Below are 25,743 nucleotides of genomic sequence, written 5' to 3'. Positions count from 1 at the left end.
ACTAACTCTGCAGATGGCTGGTTTAGAAAGTGGAAAGCCGGGTACAACATGATTCAGCACAAAGAGCATGGCAAGAAAGATAGATGCTGACCTTTTCAGCAGCCACTGAATGGTGGGCAGACATCCTACCCAGCATTCTCGAGCAGTACCATCCATGTGACATTTTCATTGCTAATGAGACTGGTGCTTTTCTGACAGAGGCTTTGGAATGCTGAAAGAAAGGTTTGCAGGGGGGGGGGGGGGGGAATCTATGGTCCGTATCACATTGCCATTAATTGGAAGTTGTGCAAACATGGATGGCCTGGAGAAACAGCCTCTCAGGGTGATCAGAAAGACCAAGTGCTATTGTTGTTTCCCTAAGGACCACGCAGAACTGTCTGTGACCTACAAAAACTCAGCCAGTGCATGAATGACTAGTTTATTGTTTGAAGAGTAGCTTAAGAACTAGAATAGAGAGCTGTGGCTATAAGACCAACCCATGTGCCTTTTAATTGACAATTGCCCAGATCATTCAGGTCATGTAAAGCTATCACACATGGTGTTAAAATTCTTGCCTCTGAATGCAACCTCAGTTATGCCGCCAATGGGCATGGGTGTCATTAAAAACTTCAACGGTCACTACTGTGCTCTCTTAATGCTCACTTTACTGCCTCTGTGGAAGCTGACCCACCCATAGGAGATATGGATGTTGTGAAAAAAAATCCCAAACCTGTGATTGATGCACTTCATCTTGCTAAGGAGTCATGGGTTGCTGTTCTCACACAGACTGTTCTAAACTGCTTCGGGAAGGAAGGGTTTTCATCAACAGAAATTGATGGTGTGGTGGGCATTCATATGCCGAATGATGTTTCTGTTCCTGAAAATCTTAACTGCAGAGGAATTTGAGGCCATTGTTTAGTTTGAGAGTCATTTGGAGATGAAAAATGAGCTTCGGGAGATAGTAGTGGCTGTAAAGTACCAGCAGGCTTATGAGACACAAGAGGATAGTGCAGCTGATGATAAATCTGAAGAGCTTTTCCTCACAGAGCAGCTATGTGCGGTGGACATTTTTCTCAGGATATTCCAGAGTTGGCTTTGAGAATGGTTTTGTGCCTGCACACAGAACTGAGAGGGATTTACAAGTGGAAGTGGCAAAATGAGGAAAGCAGACAACATTGAAAAGATTTTGTTCTTTATTTTTTTTATTTTTATCTATTTTATTTGTAAAAATCTCATGCTGATTTAATTTGTGTGACACTAACTGTAATTACAGTACTGTTCAGCATACAAAGACTTACACTGTAAGTGCTTTATAAGTTTTCTTTGGGGGTTTTAAAAAACATTTTTTTTACACAGTATTGTAAAATTGTGTTCCACTTTACAGTATTTCTTGTGACACACAGCAAGCTGAAATGTCCTAAGAAAGAGGCATGGAAGAGGAGGGGCAAGAGTGGGCGGGGGTGAGACTTCGGGGGAAGAGGTGGAGTGGAGGTGAGACCTGGGGCTGAGCGGGAGGCTTGGGGGTCCGTGAAAATTTTAAAATCAAAATGGGGGTCCTTGGGTTGTTAACATTTGAGAACCGCTGCTATAATATGTATCCATTACTGTTCGTCATGTTTGGTTTTCTTTAGTACTGAAAGTTAATAAACAGTTTCAGAACTGTTGTTCTGGGTGATGTATCATTGTTACATGCTCATTTTTATGTGTCTCCCCCTGAAAACAGTGACCTCTGCTTATTGGCAGCTTCTGGATAATAGCAGCTTTTAGCTGGAACCAAGAGGTTGCTATTAAGTGAATCTACTGTACACTGGCATCTGTAAAATAAGGATAATACTTCCTTACCTCACAGGGGTTTATAAGGCTAGAATGCATTAATGTTTGTGAGGCTCACACTCTGTACCATCCTAGATAGAATCATAGAATATCAGGGTTGGAAGGGACCTCAGGAGGTCATCTAGTCCAACCCCCTGCTCAAAGCAGGACCAATCCCCAATCAAATCATCCCAGCCAGGGCTTTGTCAAACCTGACCTTAGAAACTTCCAAGGAAGGAGATTCTACCACCTCCCTAGGTAACGCATTCCAGTGTTTCACCACCCTCCTAGTGAAAAAGTTTTTCCTAATATCCAACCTAAACCTCCCCCACTGCAACTTGAGACCATTACTCCTTGTCCTGTCCTCTTCTACCACTGAGAATAGTCTAGAACCATCCTCTCTGGAACCACCTCTCAGGTAGTTGAAAGCAGCTATCAAATCCCCCCTCGTTCTTCTCTTCTGCAGACTAAACAATCCCAGTTCCCTCAGCCTCTCCTCATAAGTCATGTGTTCCAGACCCCTAATCATTTTTGTTGCCCTTCGCTGGACTCTCTCCAGTTTATCCACGTCCTTCTTGTAGTGTGGGGCCCAAAACTGGACACAGTACTCCAGATGAGGCCTCACCAATGTCGAATAGAGGGGAACGATCACGTCCCTCGATCTGCTCGCTATGCCCCTACTTATACATCCCAAAATGCCATTGGCCTTCTTGGCAACAAGGGCACACTGCTGACTCATATCCAGCTTCTCGTCCACTGTAACCCCTAGGTCCTTTTCCGCAGAACTGCTGCCTAGCCATTCGGTCCCTAGTCTGTAGCTGTGCATTGGGTTCTTCCGTCCTAAGTGCAGGACCCTGAACTTATCCTTATTGAACCTCATCAGATTTCTTTTGGCCCAATCCTCCAATTTGTCTAGGTCCCTCTGTATCCTATCCCTGCCCTCCAGCGTATCTACCACTCCTCCCAGTTTAGTATCATCCGCAAATTTGCTGAGAGTGCAATCCACACCATCCTCCAGATCATTTATGAAGATATTGAAGAAAACCGGCCCCAGGACCGACCCCTGGGGCACTCCACTTGACACTGGCTGCCAACTAGACATGGAGCCATTGATCACTACTCGTTGGGCCCGATAATCTAGCCAACTTTCTACCCACCTTATAGTGCATTCATCCAGCCCATACTTCTTTAACTTGCTGACAAGAATACTGTGGGAGACTGTGTCAAAAGCTTTGCTAAAGTCAAGAAACAATACATCCACTGCTTTCCCTTCATCCACAGAATCAGTAATCTCATCATAGAAGGCGATTAGATTAGTCAGGCATGACCTTCCCTTGGTGAATCCATGCTGACTGTTCCTGATCACTTTCCTCTCATGTAAGTGCTTCAGGATTGATTCCTTGAGGACCTGCTCCATGATTTTTCCGGGGACTGAGGTGAGGCTGACTGGCCTGTAGTTCCCAGGATCCTCCTTCTTCCCTTTTTTAAAGATTGGCACTACATTAGCCTTTTTCCAGTCATCTGGGACTTCCCCCGTTCGCCACGAGTTTTCAAAGATAATGGCCAATGGCTCTGCAATCACATTCGCCAATTCCTTTAGCACTCTCGGATGCAACGCGTCCGGCCCCATGGACTTGTGCACGTCCAGCTTTTCTAAATAGTCCCTAACCACCTCTTTCTCCACAGAGGGCTGGCCATCTACTCCCCATGTTGCGATGCCCAGCGCAGCAGTCTGGGAGCTGTCCTTGTTAGTGAAGACAGAGGCAAAAAAAGCATTGAGCACATTAGCTTTTTCCACATCCTCTGTCACTAGGTTGCCTCCCTCATTCAGTAAGGGGCCCACACTTTCCTTAGCTTTCTTCTTATTGCCAACATACCTGAAGAAACCCTTCTTGTTACTCTTGACATCTCTTGCTAGCTGCAGCTCCAGGTGCGATTTGGCCCTCCTGATTTCATTCCTCATGCCCGAGCAATATTTTTATACTCTTCCCTGGTCAAATGTCCAACCTTCCACTTCTTGTAAGCTTCTTTTTTATGTTTAAGATCCGCTAGGATTTCACCGTTAAGCCAAGCTGGTCGCCTGCCATATTTACTATTCTTTCGACTCATCGGGATGGTTTGTCCCTGTAACCTCAACAGGGATTCCTTGAAATACAGCCAGCTCTCCTGGACTCCTTTCCCCTTCATGTTAGTCCCCCAGGGGATCCTAGCCATCCACTCCCTGAGGGAGTCGAAGTCTGCTTTCCTGAAGTCCAGGGTCCGTATCCTGCTGCTTACCTTTCTTCCCTGTGTCAGGATCCTGAACTCAACCAACTCATGGTCACTGCCTCCCAGATTCCCGTCCACTTTTGCTTCCCCCACTAATTCTTCCCTGTTTGTGAGCAGCAGGTCAAGAAAAGCTCCCCCCCCAGTTGGCTCGTCTAGCACTTGCACCAGGAAATTGTCCCCTACGCTTTCCAAAAACTTCCTGGATTGTCTATGCACCGCTGTATTGCTCTTCCAGCAAATATCAGGAAAATTAAAGTCACCCATGAGAACCAGGGCGTGCGATCTAGTAGCTTCTGCGAGTTGCCGGAAGAAAGCCTCATCCACCTCATCCCCCTGGTCCGGTGGTCTATAGCAGACTCCCACCACTACATCACTCTTGTTGCTCACACTTCTAAACTTAATCCATAGACGCTCAGGTTTTCCTGCAGTTTCATACCGGAGCTCTGAGCAGTCATACTGCTCCCTTACATACAGTGCTACTCCACCACCTTTTCTGCCCTGCTTTTACAAACATGAATTCCCAATATATATTTCAGGAAAGGTATAAATTGGGTTGAATTTTATGTGGAATGATTTTAAATGGCAAATCTGGTTGGAGATCTGTAAGCCCAGCATATAGGTGCAGATTTGCTTTTCAACGCTGTGGAGAAGAGTGGTTTCATGCAGAGAGCTCTCTTAACAAGTGCTGCTCAATTGATCAGCTCTGGTTTAAATATCTGTTACTGCTTATTCAGGTAGATATGCTTGAGTCTGTTAAGCCAGGCTGCAAGGTGACTGTATTTCAAACACTGAAGTGTTCAGACTGAACATTTGGCATGTAAATAGAAATCAACACTCTCAAAAGTGTCACTTCTAATAAACATTTCTATTTGTCCTATATCTAGAAGGCCACACAAAACCAGCAATATGATAGAGCAATTTATTGTTAACGTATTTAATGGTACATCAAAATATTTCATAGACATTTCCAACCATGTTCACCTAGCAAGGGATATAAAAGACAATAAAAAAAGAGGTTCTTTAAATACATTAGGAGCAAGACAAAGATGAAGGAAAGTGTAGGTCCTTTACTTAACAGGGGAAGAGAACTAATAATGGATGACATCAAGAAGGCTGAGATGTTTAATGCCTCTTTTGCTTCAGTCTTCCCTAAAAAGGTTAATGGTGGCCAGATACTCAACACAATTAATATTACCAACAAGGGAGAGGGAATCCAAGCCAAAATAGGGAAAAAACAGGTTAAAGAATATTTAGATAAATTAGATATATTCAAGTCAGCAGGGCCTGATGGAGTTCATCCTAGGGCACTTAAGGAACTAGCTGAAGCAATGTCGGAACTGCTAGCAGTTATCTTTTAGAATTTATGAAGGATGGATGAGGTCCCAGTGGACTGGAAAAGGGCAAACGTAATATCTATCTTTAAAAAGATAACTTTGTCTAGCAGCACCTATAGGGATGGCTCTTGTGCCTTGTGGCTTTTGCCTTACCTCTGGATGTTCAAGGGCAGTGCTGCTCCAAACCACCTCAGTTCCTTCTTACTGCCTGCAGCTAGAATTGGAGCATTCTGTGTAGTGATTTTCTTCACACAGTTTTTTCTCAGTTTCTCTGTAAATTTATTCTGAATGGTTCGTTGTTAGCATACTTAGTAGTACCCTTAGGTTTAGTTACAGTAGTTCGGATAGATAGTTGCCCTAGATGATGCCCTCACCAGTGTTTAAACTTTCTGTCTTGTTGTATAGCTATCCCCAATTGTGACCCCACACACGTGATGTTTGTTGGGCACATTAAAGGTGCTTTATATGCACGTTGTTTAAGAAGAGGACACAGTTGATGATAAACTAGCGGCTGAAACAGCATCTCTTATCGCAGGCCATGAGGTCCACTTTGGCACTGGGGACCTCAGATTATCCATCTTTTCTTCAGAGCCAACATGAAATGTGGCACCTGGCTCAAGATTCAGGGCTTTCCCTTGGAAGAAAGACGAATTGTTCTTCGGGTCCTCTGAGGAAAAGGTCCCATAAGACCAATTGAGACCATTCCAGGACTCAGAGGGACTCCTGTTCGTCACCTCAGAGGAGTGCTGACTGGCACTTTGAGGCCTCTGGTATGCATGATGGAGCTGGCTCATCTAACTGCTCCCCGGTATTGTGCTCAGATCAGTTGGACTCTATAATGTTGACTGCGGTTCCCACCATGCAGTGTCCATTGAGTCCTGTAACAATGATGGCAGCATTGGCACTGACTGTCTCCACACTGTTGGCATATCTGGCGGCGTCAGACCTTCTCTGCCTTTACGGTCTTGATTCTCCTGTAGTTCAGAGGCTAAACTGTATCAACTGCTCCTTGATCCTCAGCACCAGTGACGACTTCGTATTGGTTTCCAGATGAGGCTGACCATTTGTTTGCTTCCTCGGGGGTGGCTCCTCCATTCCCACTGGATGACTCCAAGGGCTCTTTAAGATCTTGTTTGGAGACTTCTTCCTCTTCCTTCCCACTGTCAAAGCACCGTTCTCGATCCTTGGATCACCATTGGTACTGGCATCATCACCATTCTAGCAGTAGAGATAGCGGTCCCTGGCCTACTACCTACTGGCCACCAATGTCCTACCACTATTCCCAGTGGCCTCTTTGGAGTGTGACTCGGTCTGGGAGTTCCTGCTCTTGATTCAGTCCAGGGGAAGATGACCAATTACTTCTCCCTCTACTATACTTGCAGTCAAAGGTTATTCTTCCTGAGCTGGTCCAGTCTGACCCTCTTGTGCAGGTACCTTAACCTCTCCCCTCCCCCTCAGCCTCCATTGGTCCTCCTTTCTTTTCTGATGACACTGCAATACTGGACTCTTCTTCACCAGTGCCTAATGACTCTGTCATACCAAGACCTCTGAGGTATCTGTATCAGATTTCTGGATCCAGGCCGAGTACATGCAAGAGAACACACACAAGTTGCTGGATATCCACCAATCAGCCCCAGGGAGAGTAACTCTCCAGATAAATGAAGCCCTTTTGGAGCCTGCTAAATTCCTTTGGAATATCCATTTCATTACTGCTTACCAGCTAAGTGGCCTGAAAAGCAGTGTTATGTCCCCATGCAGGGCTTTGAGGCACAGGGAATGAGTACTGCCCCTGTGGGTGCTGCTAGGCAGAGTTCTCTGGCTTTGTGCCCTGGGCGTATGCACACCCAGTGGAATACATATCTGCACCCATATCACTAAGAGCAACAGTTACAATATAGGTAAGTAACAATCTTATACATTCAAATTTTGAAGTATGGCTGAGGATTAAATTAGGAGAGGGTAAAGTTGTTGTTTTTTTATCTGTACATTGTGTAAAAGAGTCAGACCCCTTTTAAAAGTGCTGCATGGGATATTACTGGGAGAGAGATCTTATATCAAGAAGTACTGCGTCCTTACTATGCAGATGTCTCCTGATGGGGACTTCTGGTTTCTTTGGAGAGGTAAATCACTCAATCACACAGCAGAACATGATTGATTGATTTCTGGTGCGGAGATTGTCATTGTACATGCAAGTGAGTAGAGGAAAGAAAGTGATGTGTGAGTAATTAAAATAGTAATGATGAAAAAGGTATATAGTAGAATGAGTTGTGCTGTAATTACATATGATCATTTTATCTGTGTATTAACAAATTCTTTTCTTTTCTGTGACAACTTAAAGAATATTCCAGTGTAGATATATTTTTCTAGGTTAGGTAAAATGTTTTGTTCCACAGATTTTAAAATTGGAAGTCAACAGCCTTTTCTTCCTAAATGCATGGGACTCCAGCCAAGCAACTCCCTTTAATTTCAGTTAGAGGTACTTCATATTGGAGCCACATAGTGCAATATGCACTTTCAGTCTTGCCTTCCTTGTATCTCACTTGTCATCACTGTAGTACTGAAGTTCCAGTAACTCGCATAAATCCTCTGGACACATACTTTCAAGAAATATATTTCTTGACCATATCCCAAGAAAATGGAAGTGGAATGTACTGCGTTTTTTCTTTGAGCTCAATATATTGATTTTAAAGGGTTTAAGAACTTTATAAGTGAATTTCCCCATTGCACAATAAGAGAAGGGCAGTGATCACAACTATTTTAGGTTAGGAATCCAGCCAAGCTTCTTTTTTAATGCCCTCTGTTTTAAAATCAGGATTTGCTAAAACCTTTAACTCATGAGCTGAAATTTCCAATTCTTGATCAATATTAAACAATTCATTTAAAAAAAGATTAAAATCCATTTTGGACTTTTGAGAGGTGTAGTTATGAAACCCTAATTTGAAATATGTAATCAGGGTATTCTGTAGACTACATTTAGCTTAGAGTGTGATCTTAACTTTTGGAATTTCTTGCCTTTCTCTTTTCTTGCACTTCTTATCCAACTACTGTCCTGATCTAGCTTATCTTACTAGCGCTGACACGGTATCCCGTGTAACATTTCTGGAGACCTTAAAGATGGTGTAAAAGAAGCTCATGGATCCTTTTTTATCCTACTAAAGAGAAGTTATTTTTTCTGCTAGGAAATAGAAACCAAATGTTTCAGTATAGGTGAATAGAATCATCTGTGCTCTGCCCAAGACAAAATAATACTACACAACACTATCCTAAATGGAAATAACTAAAAACTATTTTAATTTCTTCCACACTGCTGAATGAAATGCATGTAAAACAAGAATTTTTCAGATCCATCAAAACAGCTTAGTTTATTGATCTTCTGATCCTTTTTTCAGGTTCAGCAAATAGATCGTGTAGTAGAAGTTGTGGAGGAAACTATTAAAGGTAAGCCTTACAATTAAAATAACTGCTCTTCTGCTGAATGCTGTGAGCTTTATTTAGTAGACACACTGTGACATGTTCCCCACCATTCTGTCTTTGTTTTGATCAGATAAGTAAATGAAGGATTTTCTGTTTATGTAATTCTGCACTATGCAATGTATGTATCACAAAAGTAATGGTTGCAAAGATAAAATATGATGAGGTCTGTGGGTTACTGAATTTAAAGGTGGAAGATTCTGTGGACACATTTTAAAAATCCTTTTTACCTATCTAAATAGGATAGATGGATTGTGTTTGTGTTGTTTATGATCCCTTGCTCTGTGTAGATCATTTACTTACTGATACAAACTCATTTTCATATCTTTTGAACTCACAGTTTCTGATTTTTTTAGATATTGCGTCTCATTTCTATAAGCTTTCTTCAACAGGGCAGCTAAACGATCTACTTGTGTAACTATGTTGGTGGTTCACTCTTGCTGTGTTCATGTATATACACAAAATATTTTGCAGTGAAGAATTGTAAAGAGTGCAGTGTTTCCTCAGTCTGACTAGTGCACATTCATTATTTAATAAATCAATTTGTCTGGTTCTTTCTGGGCTACATGACATTGTCTCCATTACCAATCAGGTTGTAAAATTACTGTTCCATGAAGCATTCAAGCTACATGGCTCAGCCTAAGTGGCTGCGCTTTTAATGTAAACAAGTGGCTGGTCCATGAGATGTTGTCTCTAACTTTTGTTCTGGAGTACGAAAAGTTTTTGGAGCAGAGCATGAAAATGCACAAACCAAACTAAGTAAAGAAGCTGCTTCTATTAAGAGATTGTGGAGTGTGGTTTAAAGGTTCTACAAAGTATAATTTGAGTGGCTGAATTAGATGACACTTGTACAGCTTTCATCTTGCTTTTAAAATGAAAACTGCCCCCTTACGTACTCCCAACCAAAACATCGTACAGTTTGCTATTACTTTAATTGACGTTTGTCATAATATAAGACTGCAAAAAAAAAAAAAAGGATGAGATTCTGTCTGCCTCATTCACCTTGACCTGTACCTTAGTCTGTGAGTACTGCCACTGAAGTCAGTAAAATGACTTGGGACAGTAAAGTACTACTCAAATCAGTGCAACTACCCATGAAATAATGTACTACCCACTGGGAGTAGGGGTGGCAGAATTGGGCCCAGTATGATGGGGTAGAGTGACAGAATAAGCTTTTTATGGAGTTTTTTTGTTCCTGTTTTCTTTCTCATAAGATACTGAAAATAGAAACATTATAGTTCTCTGTGGTGATCTTTTGGTAATTGTTGGCATTAAATGAGTCAGTCATTGCCTCAGGAGCATCATGCTGCTCTTGGTAACCTGTTAGGAAGTTTAGCTGCTGTGTCATCCAGAATTAGTGTCTTGCATCTTAATGAGATGATCCATCTGCTGGTATAGATAAGACCCTTAAAATGATGATAGGAAGCACCATGATTTTTGTAAAGTGCACATAGCTTCAAATCTCTGATTTTCTGTGTGTGTTTTTGTTTTTAGTTTTGCTTTTTAGGGAGTCAGAATAAGATTATCACTTAAGTCAGTGTCTCTTCTCTGTGAGAAAAGGGCTTTACAACACTGTCATTTATCCTCATAAATGACAGTGTTGCATTTTGATAACATGATCATTATGAACTACGTTACTGAATAACAGTCTGGCTTGAAAGAAAGCTAGGAGATTTGTGGCAATGGCAAAAATGATTTGATTCTAATTTATTTAAAAATTTTACTTCACTGCTGATATTGCAATTGTGAAGTGTTGTTGTTCATTAAAATAGTAGTTTTGAAGCTTCTTGTAAAAATGTCCATATATAAAATTAAACTTTAAAAAATGAGAATTATGGAAACAGATTATAGAGAGACTGTGCATAACCTTGGGACTCAGTTCCCTTGCTGCTTATCCTAATTATGAATTGGATAGAAAGGATTAATTGGGCTGTTGAATTCAATAGATGATGTCAGTCCCTTCTGGGTTTTCTTTCAGAAGGGTGTAGGGTTCAGAGTTTATCAAAGAGTTATTGGAGAATATAAACTGTAAAAGTAAAATGCTTAGCATAAATCTAACGTAAACTAAGGGACATTAAAAGGGACATTGTCAAGTAAATTTAGATGCCAAATATAGGTGATGTAAAAAGCTGTTTTTTGCAAAAGTCTTAACACCAATAGAAGTGTTTTCATGTCATTAGAAAAAGCATTTCAAAGGGAAACTATTTTAAAGGAATAATATTCCTCTGCATATTTGAAACCCAAACATTGGAGCATTCTGCTAATATATGAGAATGAATGTGTGAATCTGGTTAGATACTTGTATAAAGAGGGTGAAATTGACTAGGGCATTTTCATTTCCAAGCTAAGTGAAATACAGCAAATAAAAGCATAATTGGTGAAGAGTAACTTAGACTTTTAATAAAAATTAAAATACCTAATAAGTTATAAATAATACAAGCAAATTCAAGTGAAATGTAACTCAAATGTCTTTGTAAGGCTGATGTGCCATCCATTACAACTTTTGGTGCCTTAGCCTTACAGAAAAGTATAGGGGTGGAACAAAAATGCAACAAAAGTGTGAGGTCCGATTTCTGCTCATAAATTAATGTCCCAGCCTTGGTTATTGTGATGTAATTTAGCTGGGCTTTTTTAAAAAAGAAAATTAAAAGATTTCATGGATGTTGTGCTCTCTTGCTGAAAATTCATGGAGGAGTGCTTAAATGTTTCATTAAAAAAATCAATGTATATTTACCTGGCTGAACAGATTTTTTTTTTAATTTTATTTTGCATTTAATATATTTTGGGGAGGATGGCAAACCTCTCTAGGGTTCATTCACAATTCAGAGAACTCATTGCTAGGTAGGTCCCATCCCATCATCCATAGAGGCTATAAATACTGATGGCTTGAGAGGCCCTGGAGACAACTATATAGCTATAGCTGCAGCAACCCCATTTGAGCTGCTTCTACCTTCAGAAGTGAATGAGGGATGCTCCTGCTTCTGTCTGAGGAATTTTTTTCTCCACAAACTTGAATAATGTTTCCTCTGGGTTTCGAAATTGAATAAACTTATACAACACACCATCAGGACTCTACATAGATTCATAGATACTAAGGTCAGAAGGGACCATTATGATCATCTGGTCCGACCTCCTGCACAACGCAGGCCACAGAATCTCACCCACCCACTCCTGCGAAAAACCTCTCATGTATGTCTGAGCTATTGAAGTCTTCAAATCGTGGTTTAAAAACTTCAAGGAGCAGAGAATCCTCCAGCAAGTGACCCGTGACCCATGCCCCATGCTACAGAGGAAGGTGAAAAACCTCCAGGGCCTCTTCCAATCTGCCCTGGAGGAAAATTCCTTCCCGACCCCAAATATGGCGATCAGCTAAACCCTGAGCATATGGGCAAGATTCACCAGCCAGATACCCAGGAAAGAATTTTCTGTAGTAACTCAGATCCTACCCCATCTAACATCCCATCACAGGCCATTGGGCCTATTTACCATGAATATTTAAAGATCAATTATCAAAATCATGTTATCCCATCATACCATCTCCTCCATAAACTTATCGAGTTTAATCTTAAAGCCAGATAGGTCTTTTGCCCCCACTGCTTCCCTTGGAAGGCTATTCCAAAAGTTCACTTCTCTGATGGTTAGAAACCTTAGTCTAATTTCAAGTCTAAACTTCCCAATGACCAGTTTATATCCATTTGTTCTTGTGTCCACATTGGTACTGAGCTTAAATAATTCCTCTCCCTCTCCAGTATTTGTCCCTCTGATATATTTATAGAGAGCAATCATATCTCCCCTCAACCTTCTTTTAGTTAGGCTAAACAAACCAAGCTCCTTGAGTCTCCTTTCATAAGACAGGTTTTCCATTCCTCGGATCATCCTAGTAGCCCTTCTCTGTACCTGTTCCAGTTTGAATTCATCCTTCTTAAACATGGGAGACCAGAACTGCACACAGTATTCCAGGTGAGGTCTCACCAGTGCCTTGTGTAACTGTACTAAAACCACCTTATCTCTACTGGAAATACCTCGCCTGATGCATCCCAAGACCGCATTAGCTTTTTTCACGGCCATATCACATTGGCGGCTCAGAGTCATCCTATGATCAACCAATATTCCAAGGTCCTTCTCCTCCTCCATTACTTCTAATTGATGCGTCCCCAGCTTATAACTAAAATTCTTGTCATTAATCCCTAAATGCATGACCTTACACTTCTCACTATTACATTTCATCCTATTGCTATTACTCCAGTTTACAAGGTCATCCAAACCTTCCTGTGTGATATCCCGGTCCTTCTCTAAATTGGCAATACCTCCCAGCTTTGTATCATCCGCAGACTTTATTAGCACACTCCCACTTTTTGTGCCGAGGTCAGTAATAAAAAGATTAAATAAGATTGGCTGATCCCTGAGGAACTCCACTGGTAACCTCCCTCCAGCCTGACAGTTCACCTTTCAGTAGGACCCGCTGTAGTCTCCTTGTTAACCAATTCCTTATCCACCTTTCAATTTTCAAATTGATCCCCATCTTTTTCAATTTAACTAATAATTCCCCATGTGGCACGGTATCAAACGCCTTACTGAAATCTAGGTAAATTAGATCCACTGTGTTTCCTTTGTCTAAAAAATCTGTTACTTTCTCAAAGGAGGAGATCAGGTTGGTTTGACACGATCTACCTTTTGTAAAACCATGTTGTATTTTGTCCCATTTACCATTGACCTCAATGTCCTTATCTACTTTCTCCTTCAAAAATTTTTCCAAGACCTTGCATACTACAGATGTCAAACTAACAGGCCTGTAGTTACCCGGATTGCTTTTCTTTCCTTTCTTAAAAATAGGAACTATGTTAGCAATTCTCCAATCATACGATGCAACCCCTGAGTTTACAGATTCATTAAAAAAAATTTGCTAACGGGCTTGCAATTTCATGTGCCAATTCCTTTAATATTCTTGGATGAAGATTATCTGGGCCCCCCCGATTTAGTCCCATTAAGCTGTTCGAATTTCGCTTCTACCTCAGATATGGTAATATCTACCTCCATATCCTCATTCCCATTTGTCATGCTACCATTATCCTTAAGATCCTCATTAGCCTCATTAAAGACTGAGGCAAAGTATTTGTTTAGATATTGGGCCATGCCTAGATTATCCTTGACCTCCACTCCATCCTCAGTGTTTAGCAGTCCCACTTCTTCTTTCTTTGTTTTCTTCTTATTTATATGGCTATAAAACCTTTTACTATTGGTTTTAATTCCCTTTGCAAGGTCCAACTCTACCTGACTTTTAGCCTGTCTCACTTTATCCCTACATGTTCTGACCTCAATAAGGTAGCTTTCCTTGCTGATCCCTCCCATCTTCCACTCCCTGTATGCTTTCTGCTTTTTCTTAATCACGTCTCTGAGATGCTTGCTCATCCAGCTTGGTCTACAACTCCTGCCTATGAATTTTTTCCCCTTTCTTGGGATGCAGGTTTCCGTTAGCTTCTGCAGCTTTGATTTAAAGTAATCCCAGGCCTCCTCCGCCTTTAGATCCATAAGTTCTTCAGTCCAATCCACTTCCCTAACTAATTTCCTTAATTTTTGAAAGTTAGCCTTTTTGAAATAAAAAACCCTAGTTGCAGATTTATTTTTGTTAATCATTCCGTTCAGTTTGAACTGAATTAGCTCATGATCACTTGAACCAAGATTGTCCCTACAACCATTTCTTCTATGAGGTCCTCACTTCTCACCAAAACCAAATCTAAAATGGCATCCCCTCTAGTCGGTTCAGCAGCTACGTGATGAAGGAATCCATCAGCTATCGCATCTAGGAAAATCTGAGCCCTATTATTATTACTAGCACTTGTCCTCCAGTCTATATCTGGGAAGTTAAAGTCTCCCATGATCACGCAGTTTCCATTAGTATTCACTTCATTGAAAACATTAAAGAGAGCTCTATCCATACCCAAATTAGATCCCGGCTGTCTATAGCACACCCCAAGCACTATCCCAGGGGAGACTCTAGTAGTTTTCTTCCCCAATGTAATTTTTGCCCAGACAGACTCTGTCTTATCCATTCCATCGCTTCTTACTTCTTTCCATTCTACCTCATCATTGATATACAATGCTACTCCACCACCTTTACCTTTATTTCTGTCTTTCCTAAACAGCACATACCCTTCAATACCTGTAGTCCAGTCATGACTACTATTCCACCATGTTTCTGTTATCCCTGTAATATCTGGTTTCACTTCCTGCACAGTAGCTCTAGTTCCTCCATTTTGTTACCTAGGCTCCTCGCGTTAGTGTACAAACATCTTAGTTTTTGCTGTTTGGCCTCGCTCACATTCTGTACCCTATTAGGCACGGTCATTCTACAGCCAGTATAACCTATTAGACTGGTATCCACACTACCCTTCCTCCTTGTGTCCATTCTCCTACCCACAGCTGTATCCTTTCTTACTTTGTTTTCTTTCCTCTCAATGCTAAAATCCGGAGTGGAGATTACCTGGACATCTCCCAACCATCTCCCCCAAATTCCTAGTTTAAAGCTCTCTTAATCAGTTGTGCCAGCCTCCATCCTGGAAGTCTATTTCCTTCCCTACTTAGATGAAGTCCATCCCGAGAGAACTGTCGTCTGTCCATGAATGCCTCCCAATGGCCCATACATCCCAAAGCCCTCCTTATAGCACCCACTGCCTAAGCCATCTGTTGGTAGTCATAATCTTTCACACCTTTGTTGCCCTTCTCTAGGAACAGGCAGAATCCCACTAAAGATCACCTGAGCTTCGATTTCCTTACGCGTCTTCCCCAGCCTAGCATAGTCTCCCTTAATACTTTCCAGCGAGAATCTAGCCGTATCATTTGTTCTCACATGAAGGATAATTAGGGGATTCTTTCCCGCTCCCTTTAGGGTCCTTTTCAACCTCAGGTCTTCATCCCGTATCTTAACACCTGGAAGACAGCACACCCTTCTATTCTCTGGATCAGCTCTCGTTACAGGCCTGTCTATTCTTCTCAGTAAAGAGTCCCCGATCACATAGACCTGCCTTTTCCTGGTGATGGTGTTATTCTCCGGTCTATCCGCTGTTCTCTCTGGCTGCAAGTTCTTTCCATTCATACTCTCCCTTGTAATCCTCTTCAACCCATCCTGTATCCTCCTGGGGCTCATATTTGGTGTAGTCTCCATTAACTCTTCCCCTTTTCCTATAGGACTAGCCGCTCTTCTCTTCTTCCTTGTCCTTCCACCTTCAGTGACTACCTGCTGAGCCCCTTCTTCATTTTCCAACTCTGGAAACCTGTTCTTGAGCTCTGTTTCTCCTTCACTAGCCCGTCTTTTCCTCTGCCTGGTTCTTTTAGTCACATGCTTCCACTGACCACTTTCCTCACCCAGTCTCCCCTCAGAATTCCTCAGTCCTGCTTCCGTCTGCAAGTCTGAGCTTTTCCCTTCAGATACCTCATGTCTTTGCTCCATAATCTGCTCGAACCCCTTTCTAAACTCAACCAGACTTTCCACCTGCATCTCCAAACCTTGGATCTTTTCCTCCATCAGCTCTATCAGATGGCATTTCATGCAGACAAAACTCTGACCAGGTACCCTCTCTAGGATCATGTACATACCACAGCTTCCACATCCAGTCATCTTCATTGTGTCTTCCACTACATGAGTCATTTCCACTGCTGCCTCTGTATCTGTCATAGCCTTCCCACCTAAATCCTGTTAATCTCGGAAACACAAACCACACCAAAACACCACCACCCACAGCAAAAACAAACCCCAAACAAGTACCACAATACAAATTCCCCTTTCAAACTCCCACTGAAACTCCCCTGTTCACAGCTCTGTTTGCTGGCTCCTGGGCCACTGCCTGCCTGGCTGGTTACCTTTATAGGACCCATAGTCAGAGAAGCCCCGCCCCCTAATCAGGACTCAGCTTCTCTCCCAGCACAAAGCCCCTACAAGCCTCTATACATACAAATAATACAAATACAAAACCAAATACAAATACCTTCTCTTCCAACAGAACTCCCACTGAAGCTCCCCTGTTTACAGCCCTGTTTGCCAGCTCCTGTGCCAGGACAACATGCCAGAACATCAGCATTCTTATGCAGTCTGAAAATATTTTTCATACAGTTCTCAGAGAGATTGTCCCAGCACCAGTTTTCAGAGTAGTACTGTTCATAGACTGAGTCCATGTTTGCTCAGGTTCCTCTCTGAAGGGGTTATTTCTGAGATTTGTCTTTGACTTCTGAGCTAAAATAGTATAAGATACATGGATCCTGAAGGTGATATGAAAAGATAAACTAGATAAAATTTCAACAGTCTCCCCTGACTACCAGCACAATCATATCCTCTTCAGTTAAAGTAAAAAAAAAAAGAAAGAAAGACTAGCTCTATTAGTGAGTTCAAAACCTACATGAATTAAGAGCAATCACTGTATCCCCAGAAGAGGATCATTTCTGTGGAAATTAGTCAAAATTCTTTCTACTAGACTGGAGGCTTCTATTTTCAGTCTTGTTTCTCACTGTTTAAATCATAGTCAGGAAGTCCAGGTTTAGACATTGTCTACACTACAGAGTTTTGTCAACACCAGTTTTGCCGACATACAGCCACCGCTTTAATTAAACCATTGTTGCATGTCCACGCTATACTCCTTGTGTTGGCAGAACACATCCACGTTAGCAACTCTTACATCGACACAGAGAGCAGTGCGCTGTGGGTAACTATCCCATTGTGCAACTGGCCACATGTTTCTTTGGGAAGGGTTTTCAATGCCTCACGGAGCAGGTACAGCATCACATGATGTAGGTTTCTCAATCCCATCATTCCATGGGCATCCTACTAGATTGCCAGACGCTTTTCAACTGAAATTTGGGAGGTAAAGGGGAAGTGTGTGAGACAGGGAGAGTGTGTGTGTGTGTGTGTGTTGGGGGAGAGTGAGTATGTCGGCATGCTGTCTCTTTAAGTTCAGACAGCAGCAGAAGCAACCAATCTTGAGGCAGGGGAAGGGGGACACCCCCAACATCAGTCTCCACCACCCTCCCTGGCTGTTTCCCGCCCCAGCAGCAGCCTGCCCTGCCTGCCAGCCACTGCATTTCTAGAGCTGGGGAGAGCAGGATTCCAAATTAATGTTTTGATTCTGTGATTCCTTGTGAGTTCTCCCAGAGCCTCCTCTCTCCACAGACCAATCATCCAACCCTTCCCTGTAGTCCAGGTAGGAGCTGTGTGAGCTCTCCACGTGGAGCAGTTTCAGAACTTCCTGGAGCTTAAAGGGGAGGGGTGCGTGCTTGTGTAGCTGGATGCAGGACAGAAGAGTTCAAAAGAGTGAGCAGAGCAGTCATTGTGGGCATTGTGGGATACCTCCTGGAGGCCAGTTATGGCGACATAATGAATGCAGTGTCTACACTGACACTTTCTCACTGTAACTGCACAAAAAGCTCTATGCCTCTCATCAAGCTGAATTTTTTTGTCAGCCAAACAGGAGAGTGTTGCCACCAAAGTAGCATTGCAGTGTGTACACCTCCACTGGTTTGTCGACAAATGCTGCCTTTTGCAGAAAAAATTGTGTAGTGTAGACAAGGCTCAGAGGGAAGACTTATCCTACTGATTTGAGAAATAGACCCCTAAAGATGGTCTTTGCTTCATAGACTTGACAATAATATATTTGCGTGTTCCTAACGGTCGCTTCAGCTTTCTATATTTTAGAAATAGACTCCAAACATTTCTATGATGTAGCTTTACTTTTTGGCCTACCTTCGGTCCCGTCAAGTCTCCAAGATACAAGACAAAAATTTCACATTTATCGTCATATCAACAGCCTATTGAGGAAACTATGTTGACAGAGTTGCATTCAAGAGAGAGAGTTGCCTTCAACTCTTACATCACCACGGCTTTTATCACAAATCTTAAGAGTTCCTTAATTCCTTCTATAATCTCTTTCAACTCACTGTAAAATTTCTTACTTCTCATAGTATTATTCTGTTGTGTCTGACAAATTCTAGAAACTTTACCATGTAAAGGACCATTTCCGAAGCATTCCATTAGTACCCTATGGCTGTATCTGCAGCTTCTTGGAATCCGCTTATCCTGTGTGGATACTGTGCAGCAGAATACACTTAAGTTTTGGCAACTTGTGTTTTTTGTATTGCAGAATTGTAATTTTTATCACCAAAGCTTGTATCAAATGATATTTGTACTCAAGCAAAAACCTCTCCCCATGGAAGAGACCAGTCACTTGAATGTATTCTGATCCCATAAGTAATAGAAAATTTCTCAGTGACTCATTTCCAGCAAGATGTAACCAAGATTCGTCAGCCTGCCAGGCACCAGAAATGGTTCCAAGAGTATGCAGATGTGAAGGAAATAAAACTTTTTGTCTCCACCACAGCCATATCAGATCATAAGACTGTGAATACTCTCTATGCCATAGCAGTTGAACTTGGAGTACTTTTTACACTATTGACGCTCCAACTTCTTTCCTAGACATTTCTCACAGCTCTGTATTCCAAGATGATCTCTGAAGATGATATACTGAAAAGGGTGGAATTACTGTAAGTGATCTAGGACAGAATACGATCATATTATGTTAATACTTTCATGAACAAAATGCCTCTGTTTGCAAGTATTCACCCTTTAGAGACATTTGAAACCCATTTGGCGTCATCAGTTTCAGCTGATGGACCAATAAAGTAGGCCTTCCACACTGATGGGAGCCACAGGATATCTGTATCTGTGCTGGTCCCATTTTCAAGTCAACATTTTCCATATGATCGTAAAAACCTAATTTTTGTAATTGTGTGTGTGTGTGTGTGTGTGTAACGTTTTAAAAAGTATATACAATGGTGGGATAGGGAATAAGCCATACTCGCATTGTAGACTCAAAAGAGAGGCCATAACTGCTAACTCTTACCATAATTTTTAATTTTTAATTTCCACTTTTCACTAATTCAAACCCTTAAAGCCATTGTAGATGTTAGAGGTTGGGGTATTTTTTTCCTTAGACGTCAGCTTACTTTTAAATTTCCTCTTGAAGTTAAATCATTCTGTAGGGGATATTTTCTTTTCTGTAGGGGCTAGAACTGTAGTATTCGTACACACTTTATTCCACTCTTGGGACATGGTGAGACTATAAGTGCAGGTTGAATCACATTCTGTCTGTCTGACGTTTTCACAAAATACAGTGTTATAATGGGTCACTGGACTTGATTGTTGAAAACAAGTAAAGGAAATTACTTCAGGCTTGAACCTTTCATACTTCACATAACCTCTCTAGATTTCAGTCACATTGACCTGTCTGGTGAAGTAGCCCATCCATTCCTAGTTTAAATATTAACTAGTGTTTGCCAACTGTTTAATTGACCTCATATGTTAACTAATTATGAATCGCTGATAGTATTTTAGTAGTTCACCTAAAGGTGAGCATAGAAGTGGAGTGTATATTGTATGTGCTAAAATATAGTATTTTTACTTATAAGATTGTCTAAATAATAAGTGTGTGTATTTTACCAGTACATTAAATAATAATTGCATGCATTGTTTGATTTCACAGTGCTGATAATGTTGCAAGACTAAAACGGTCTCACCTTTCTACATCTTCATAATAGTTGAGGACAAGCAGCCTCACATTAAGAGAAATGCTGAAAGAATAAGAGCCAGAATAAAAAGTATAGGAGTCAGGCTGAGTTAAATGTAATATTTGGTGTACTGTCTAGAAAACTGGCAATTTGTGACTGAAGTTCAGCTTGAGCAGGGATAGAAACTGTTAGAGGAACAGAGAGAGAGTGGGAGCTCTGCCAGCCCCCTAGAGAGAAATGATCATGAGGGGAGGTAAAGTTAGGGGGAATTAGAGAGGTACAGAGCAGGAAGGAAGAGGGACAGAGAAAAGGAGGCGAGGGCAGTGAGCAGTATGAAGGAAGGAATTTTGCTTAGAGCACAAACACAGATAGAGGAGACTGGAAAAATAGAGTAGTGAAGCAGACAATGGGTGAAGAGAGAGACCACATCAGGAAAAACTCAGGAGAGGAGATACAACACAGGAAAGAAAAATGGAAACCAAAAGAGGGAGGGGGGAAGAGATGGAGAAAAATCCATTCTGCCAGAAATAGCACCTCTTGTCAATCACTAGCAATAGGTGCTGCTTCAAGGAGAATTGATCCAGGAATTGTTCCATGGGGAAACTTAATAAAAAATAGAGACAAATATGAAGAAGAGGGCAGGATCATGTCATATTGTTTACAATTTAAAATTTCCAGTTGTAAAATAGATTTTTATGGGAAAATCCCTGCTTCTCAGATGAGGAGTTCTGAAAATGTTCACCACAATCTTCATCTTTTGGTATCTCTTTCCTCTCTTACTTTGTTTGAATGAGCAGAAATGTACAAATGCCTGATAAGAGCTTCGCTGCTGGAACCTATTGAGACCTAAGACAAGGTAGCCTCTCATATTGCTTCTTTCACCATCTCCTCTTGCCTCTTATTTACTTCATAGAATGATCAGTTCTAGAGGTTCTGCACTTACACATTATCACTGTCCCTGTCTTTGTACCCAGCTGGCCAGAAGTGCAACATCTCCCATCATTCTAGGTCTGACCCAGTTCCCTCCATCTACCTCCTTTGCTTCCTTCCCTACCCTTCTGCCTGCCTCTGCAGCCAGTATGAATCCCACCATTGAGGAGCCCTTCACCTAATTTGACTCCTGAGCTTTTCTCTTTAAATCTACTTCTACAACCTACCTTACCTCCCTGTCCGCACCAGCAGCATCACACACAAGTTGAATGGGAAGGATGATGAAATCAAAGGCCTTCAGGTCGAATGCTACCTTGTTAGTCTTTCCAGAAAGAATGGAGTCACTAGACAGAAATAGAAAGATTCACTCATCTCAGGTAGTTCTGGGATAGATTTGGAAGGATGGTTTTATTTATTTATTTTGACATTATTTCTAGGACTGTCTTTCTGGAAAGCACTGTTAACTCCTTTTTTAAAATTGAGAGTGCAACAGTTACAGAAATAATCTGTGTATATATAAAGAGATAACACAAAAATGAATAAGCAGTGAGGCCAGTGTGTGTATAGAGAAGGAGTACAGGGGATTATGGCTTGATGAGGAACTGTCTAAATGATGATATAAGTTTAGAAGATTCAGAGCCATCAAGCTGTACACATTGTTAACCTGGGTAATAGCATTATTATTACTGTTAAACTCATGCCCCCTCCCATTGTTTTACATTCACTTATTATATCTTGAAACTAAATTCAAGGAGTCAGCGACAATTCCTGCTGTTGTGCCCCCTAGTTCAACTCTGGATTAGACCTTTTCGGAGCTATGCCCATATAAATAATAATAATCTTTCCTGAGATTTTCTGTGAGCAGCTAGAAAACCAGTTTAGGGGTTTTTGTAACATAAATCATTTCATTCTTGCATTAATTTTGGAATTCCTGTAATTGTAAATCTTGATTTATAAGGACGCTGATTAATATTCATCCTGTCCTTTTAAAATTTAAAATACAGACCATTACAGGTGGCTGGATATTCTTCTCACAGCAAAATGACTGACCAAGTTTTATTATTTTATCAACTGCAAGTGGTTAATAACATAGTAAAAGGATCCTGATTGGTTAATAACTTAGATTGGTTAATAATTAAATCATACAGTGTTTTAATATCATGTGCTACAAAGAGACGCATGAAGCATGCTTCATTAAAGAGCCACTTGTGACTCACAAGCCTCAGTCTGAGTGTTGCTGCTGTAAAACGAACAATGGCTTATATTTTCCTTTGACGTCTCCAGCAGTTTAAGGGGAGAATGAAGTATTGCAAGGAGAATATTAAGAGCAGGAATTTGCACTCAGTGCTACCCGCTATCAGTGGAAGATTATTGTTTTGTCTGCACGAGTTTCAACTCTTCAGGTGGTTGTTTTTCAGTCTGGATGTGATTTAAAGAGGTGTATGCTAGCAAAAAGCAGTCGTGTCCCCTGGGGACTGGGTTGAAATTATGGAACCATAATTCTGTCCAAAATTGGAACCTATGCACGTCTGGTGGATCCGTACTTTGATGTTCATTGTCCTACGTGTGCCTGGTGAGTTGGCGAACTGTGGCGGTTGCCTTCCTAATGTGAGACTTTAGCATGTCTAGTCATAAATTATCCAATACAATTGATTGTAGGTAGCAGAACTTATGCACAAATTCTGGTGTGTTGCTAGTATTGATACTTCTGGTGCAGTCAACGTGTTGAGCCATAATCACTGTTTTCTTTAGAGTGATGGTTAGTCCAAATTCATTACAAGTTAGCATAAAGCTATTACAAAGTTGCTGATGCTCCTTTTCACTGTGTGCAGTGAACACGATCGTCAGCAAAAATAAATTCTCATGTCAGTAGTTTTGAGATTTGTTTGATTTTGCTTTTTGCGCTTAAACATGCAATCTTGAAGAGTTTTCCACTAGATATTATACAAAAATGTATATCCTCTGTACTACGTGACAAATCATAACAAAGCAGCAGAGAGGAGAATATACCGAAGAGTGCAGGTGCCAAAATGCAACCCCATTTGACACCACAGTGGATTTCAAATCTGTCAGATATCAACCATCAGATTGGATTGTAGTCTTCATGCCATCATGGAATGATTAAACCACACTGACGAAGTTTGGAGGGCAACCAATTATTTCTAGCAATTGGAAAAGACCCGTTCTGCTGATCAGATCCAAAGCCTTTGTAAGATCTGTGAAGGCCATGTAGAGAAATTTTCCTTATTCTTGGCCCTTTTCGTTAAGTTGTCTCAGTGCAAGACCATGTTGATAGTTAATCTGACATGGAAGACATACTGACTGTGGTTATACGTGTTCTGCAAGAACTTGCAGTCCTTGAGAATGACTGATTATCAGCAACACTAAGGAGAGAGATTCCTCTATGGTTCTTACAGTCGTTCCAATCTCCTTTGATTTTGTGCAGTGTTATGATGTTGGTATCCTTCATGTCTTGTGGTACCTCTCTTTCCCTCCAGCAAGCAATCAAGACATTGTGCAGATGTTTAAGCACAATCCGTCCTTGTTTCAGTACTTAAGCTGCAATTCCATCTTTTCCTGTAGCCTTTCCTGAGGCTAGGGAGGTGATTGCCTTCTCAAGTTCATTTATATAAGGTTCTATATAAAGCTATTTCTTGTGCTACTTCTGCCACCTATTCTTAAAGTTTAATCACCGTTTCCTCAAAGAGGGTTTTATTTCCCCCCCAAACAGGGCTGCCAAGTCTTCCATATTTCATACAAGTGTCTCTTACCCAACTGAGGTTGTGAAAAGGCAGGTGGCTGACACTCACAGCCACCCAACCAAAAACAACTCAGAAAGACAACTGTAAACTAGAAGCATTTCCAAGCTAGCATAGTTTGACACTTTTTTCTTACTTCTACCCATGCTGGTGGTAGAGAGGTGATCTCTGCACTTTGTCAGAACCATGAAAATCCTTCAGTTTATTCACAGACAGAGACACACAGACTACTTAGATTAGTAGAGTAGGGAAAAGAAGTGACTCTACTAGTAGAGTAGGGAAAAGAAGTGACTTTCATTCTCTTGACACTTAACATCAAACTGGCTTTTCTGGAAGCAGGATTCCTCTCTGTGATGACAGGAGGCACTGTTCCTGGCAGAATGCAATTTCTCTGTCTGTCTTCATATTTCACTCTGTACCTCTTAACCTTCAATAGCAGTTTTGTTTTCCTTTTTTGTCTCTACCCCACATCAATTTCTTCTGTCTTTCACTATATTCTTTGGTCTCACTGTTCTAGATTCTCTCCTCCATCTAATTTTTTTTCATCTTTTTTCTATTTAATTGCTTTATATCCCATAACTACTGTCTTTCTCTCCATTCAACCCACACAGTTTTTCTCTGATTCCCACCCCCTGCGCACACATACAAACACTTTTCTTAAGCCTGTATGACAGCTTTGTGTTCTTCACCACTTTGCCTTTCTCCTTATCTACCCCTTCCTTCAGCCTTTTCTATGAGAAGATTTCTTCCTATGTCTTCAGCTTGCAGATTCTCTGCATCCCCCAACTTCATTGCCTCTTTGTGCCTCTGGGCCAACATTACCATTAGAGAAAAGGAAGCTTTGCACTTAGTAGGCAGGGATGGCAGTGGAAGGCAGTGTGTATATATGCAAGAGTATGTGAGATTAGTGTGTAACGTTGGCTTTTTGAAGATGCAGAGAAAGATTAAAGCAGATGGGTAAGAGACACTTGTGTGAAATATGGAAGACTTGGCAGCCCGGTTGGGGGAAAATAAAATCCTCTTTGCGGAAATGGTGATTAAACTTTAAGAATAGGTGGTGGAAGTAGCACAAGAAAGAGCTAGTAATAAAGCAAAATGAAAACAATATGAACTAGTATTTTCAAGATTTTGGGCTTCCTGCATCTTTGAAGACTTTTCAAAGCTAGTCATGTGTTTTTCAGCTGCTGCAGATAGCTGAACTTTGGTCTATTTTATAGGTAATATCCTGAAAATATTATTGTGCCCAACCAGAAGTACTCTTTGAGTAGTCATAGGTCTAACAAATAGCGTGTGGTGATTTAGGGAATGACTAATGGTGGACTAGCTGCTCCATCTTCCAATGAATTTATATCTCCTACAGATTCTCATTGGTTGCTCAAATTACTGATAGAATGGAGCTACTTTGTACTGTTTTTGTAACTTAGTAGGACTGTTAATATCTATTTTATCTGATAGCACTGATATTCACACCCTGAATTTAGATGTACATGATCCTTCAGTCAAGTTCCTCCACACAAAATCATCATAACATCTCAAACTGGCAAAAATTAGTCAATACAGCTTGAACCCTTTGAATATAATTCCTGTGATTTAAAGGCTTAGGTTATCGTTTCTCAGCCCATGAGTCCCATCCCCCAGAAGGA

The 25,743-nt window shown here is 41.2% G+C and overlaps 1 protein-coding gene and 1 long non-coding RNA gene across 3 annotated transcripts in view; one reads left to right on the top strand and one right to left on the bottom strand.

The window, feature by feature from the left end:
• The window catches only part of LOC141982583 (uncharacterized), a 29,002-nt gene extending 12,135 nt beyond the window's left edge, over nucleotides 1-16,867 (bottom strand). The window contains exon 1 of the long non-coding RNA XR_012638131.1: nucleotides 16,847-16,867. This is a non-coding gene — a long non-coding RNA (uncharacterized LOC141982583). The remainder of the gene's footprint in view (nucleotides 1-16,846) is intronic.
• Nucleotides 1-25,743, top strand: part of CDKAL1 (CDKAL1 threonylcarbamoyladenosine tRNA methylthiotransferase) — a 657,626-nt gene that overhangs the window by 228,623 nt on the left and 403,260 nt on the right. For both annotated transcript variants that reach the window (XM_074944791.1, XM_074944792.1), the window contains one exon: nucleotides 8,783-8,831. In XM_074944791.1, coding sequence (XP_074800892.1) covers nucleotides 8,783-8,831 — 49 coding nt within the window. The remainder of the gene's footprint in view (nucleotides 1-8,782; nucleotides 8,832-25,743) is intronic.

The sequence above is a fragment of the Natator depressus genome, chromosome 2 (assembly GCF_965152275.1).
Source record: "Natator depressus isolate rNatDep1 chromosome 2, rNatDep2.hap1, whole genome shotgun sequence".
In the NCBI taxonomy this organism is placed as follows: domain Eukaryota; kingdom Metazoa; phylum Chordata; order Testudines; family Cheloniidae; genus Natator; species Natator depressus.
The sequence above is the reverse complement of the archived record's forward strand: the minus strand, read 5'-3'. Positions and strand labels throughout refer to the sequence as shown.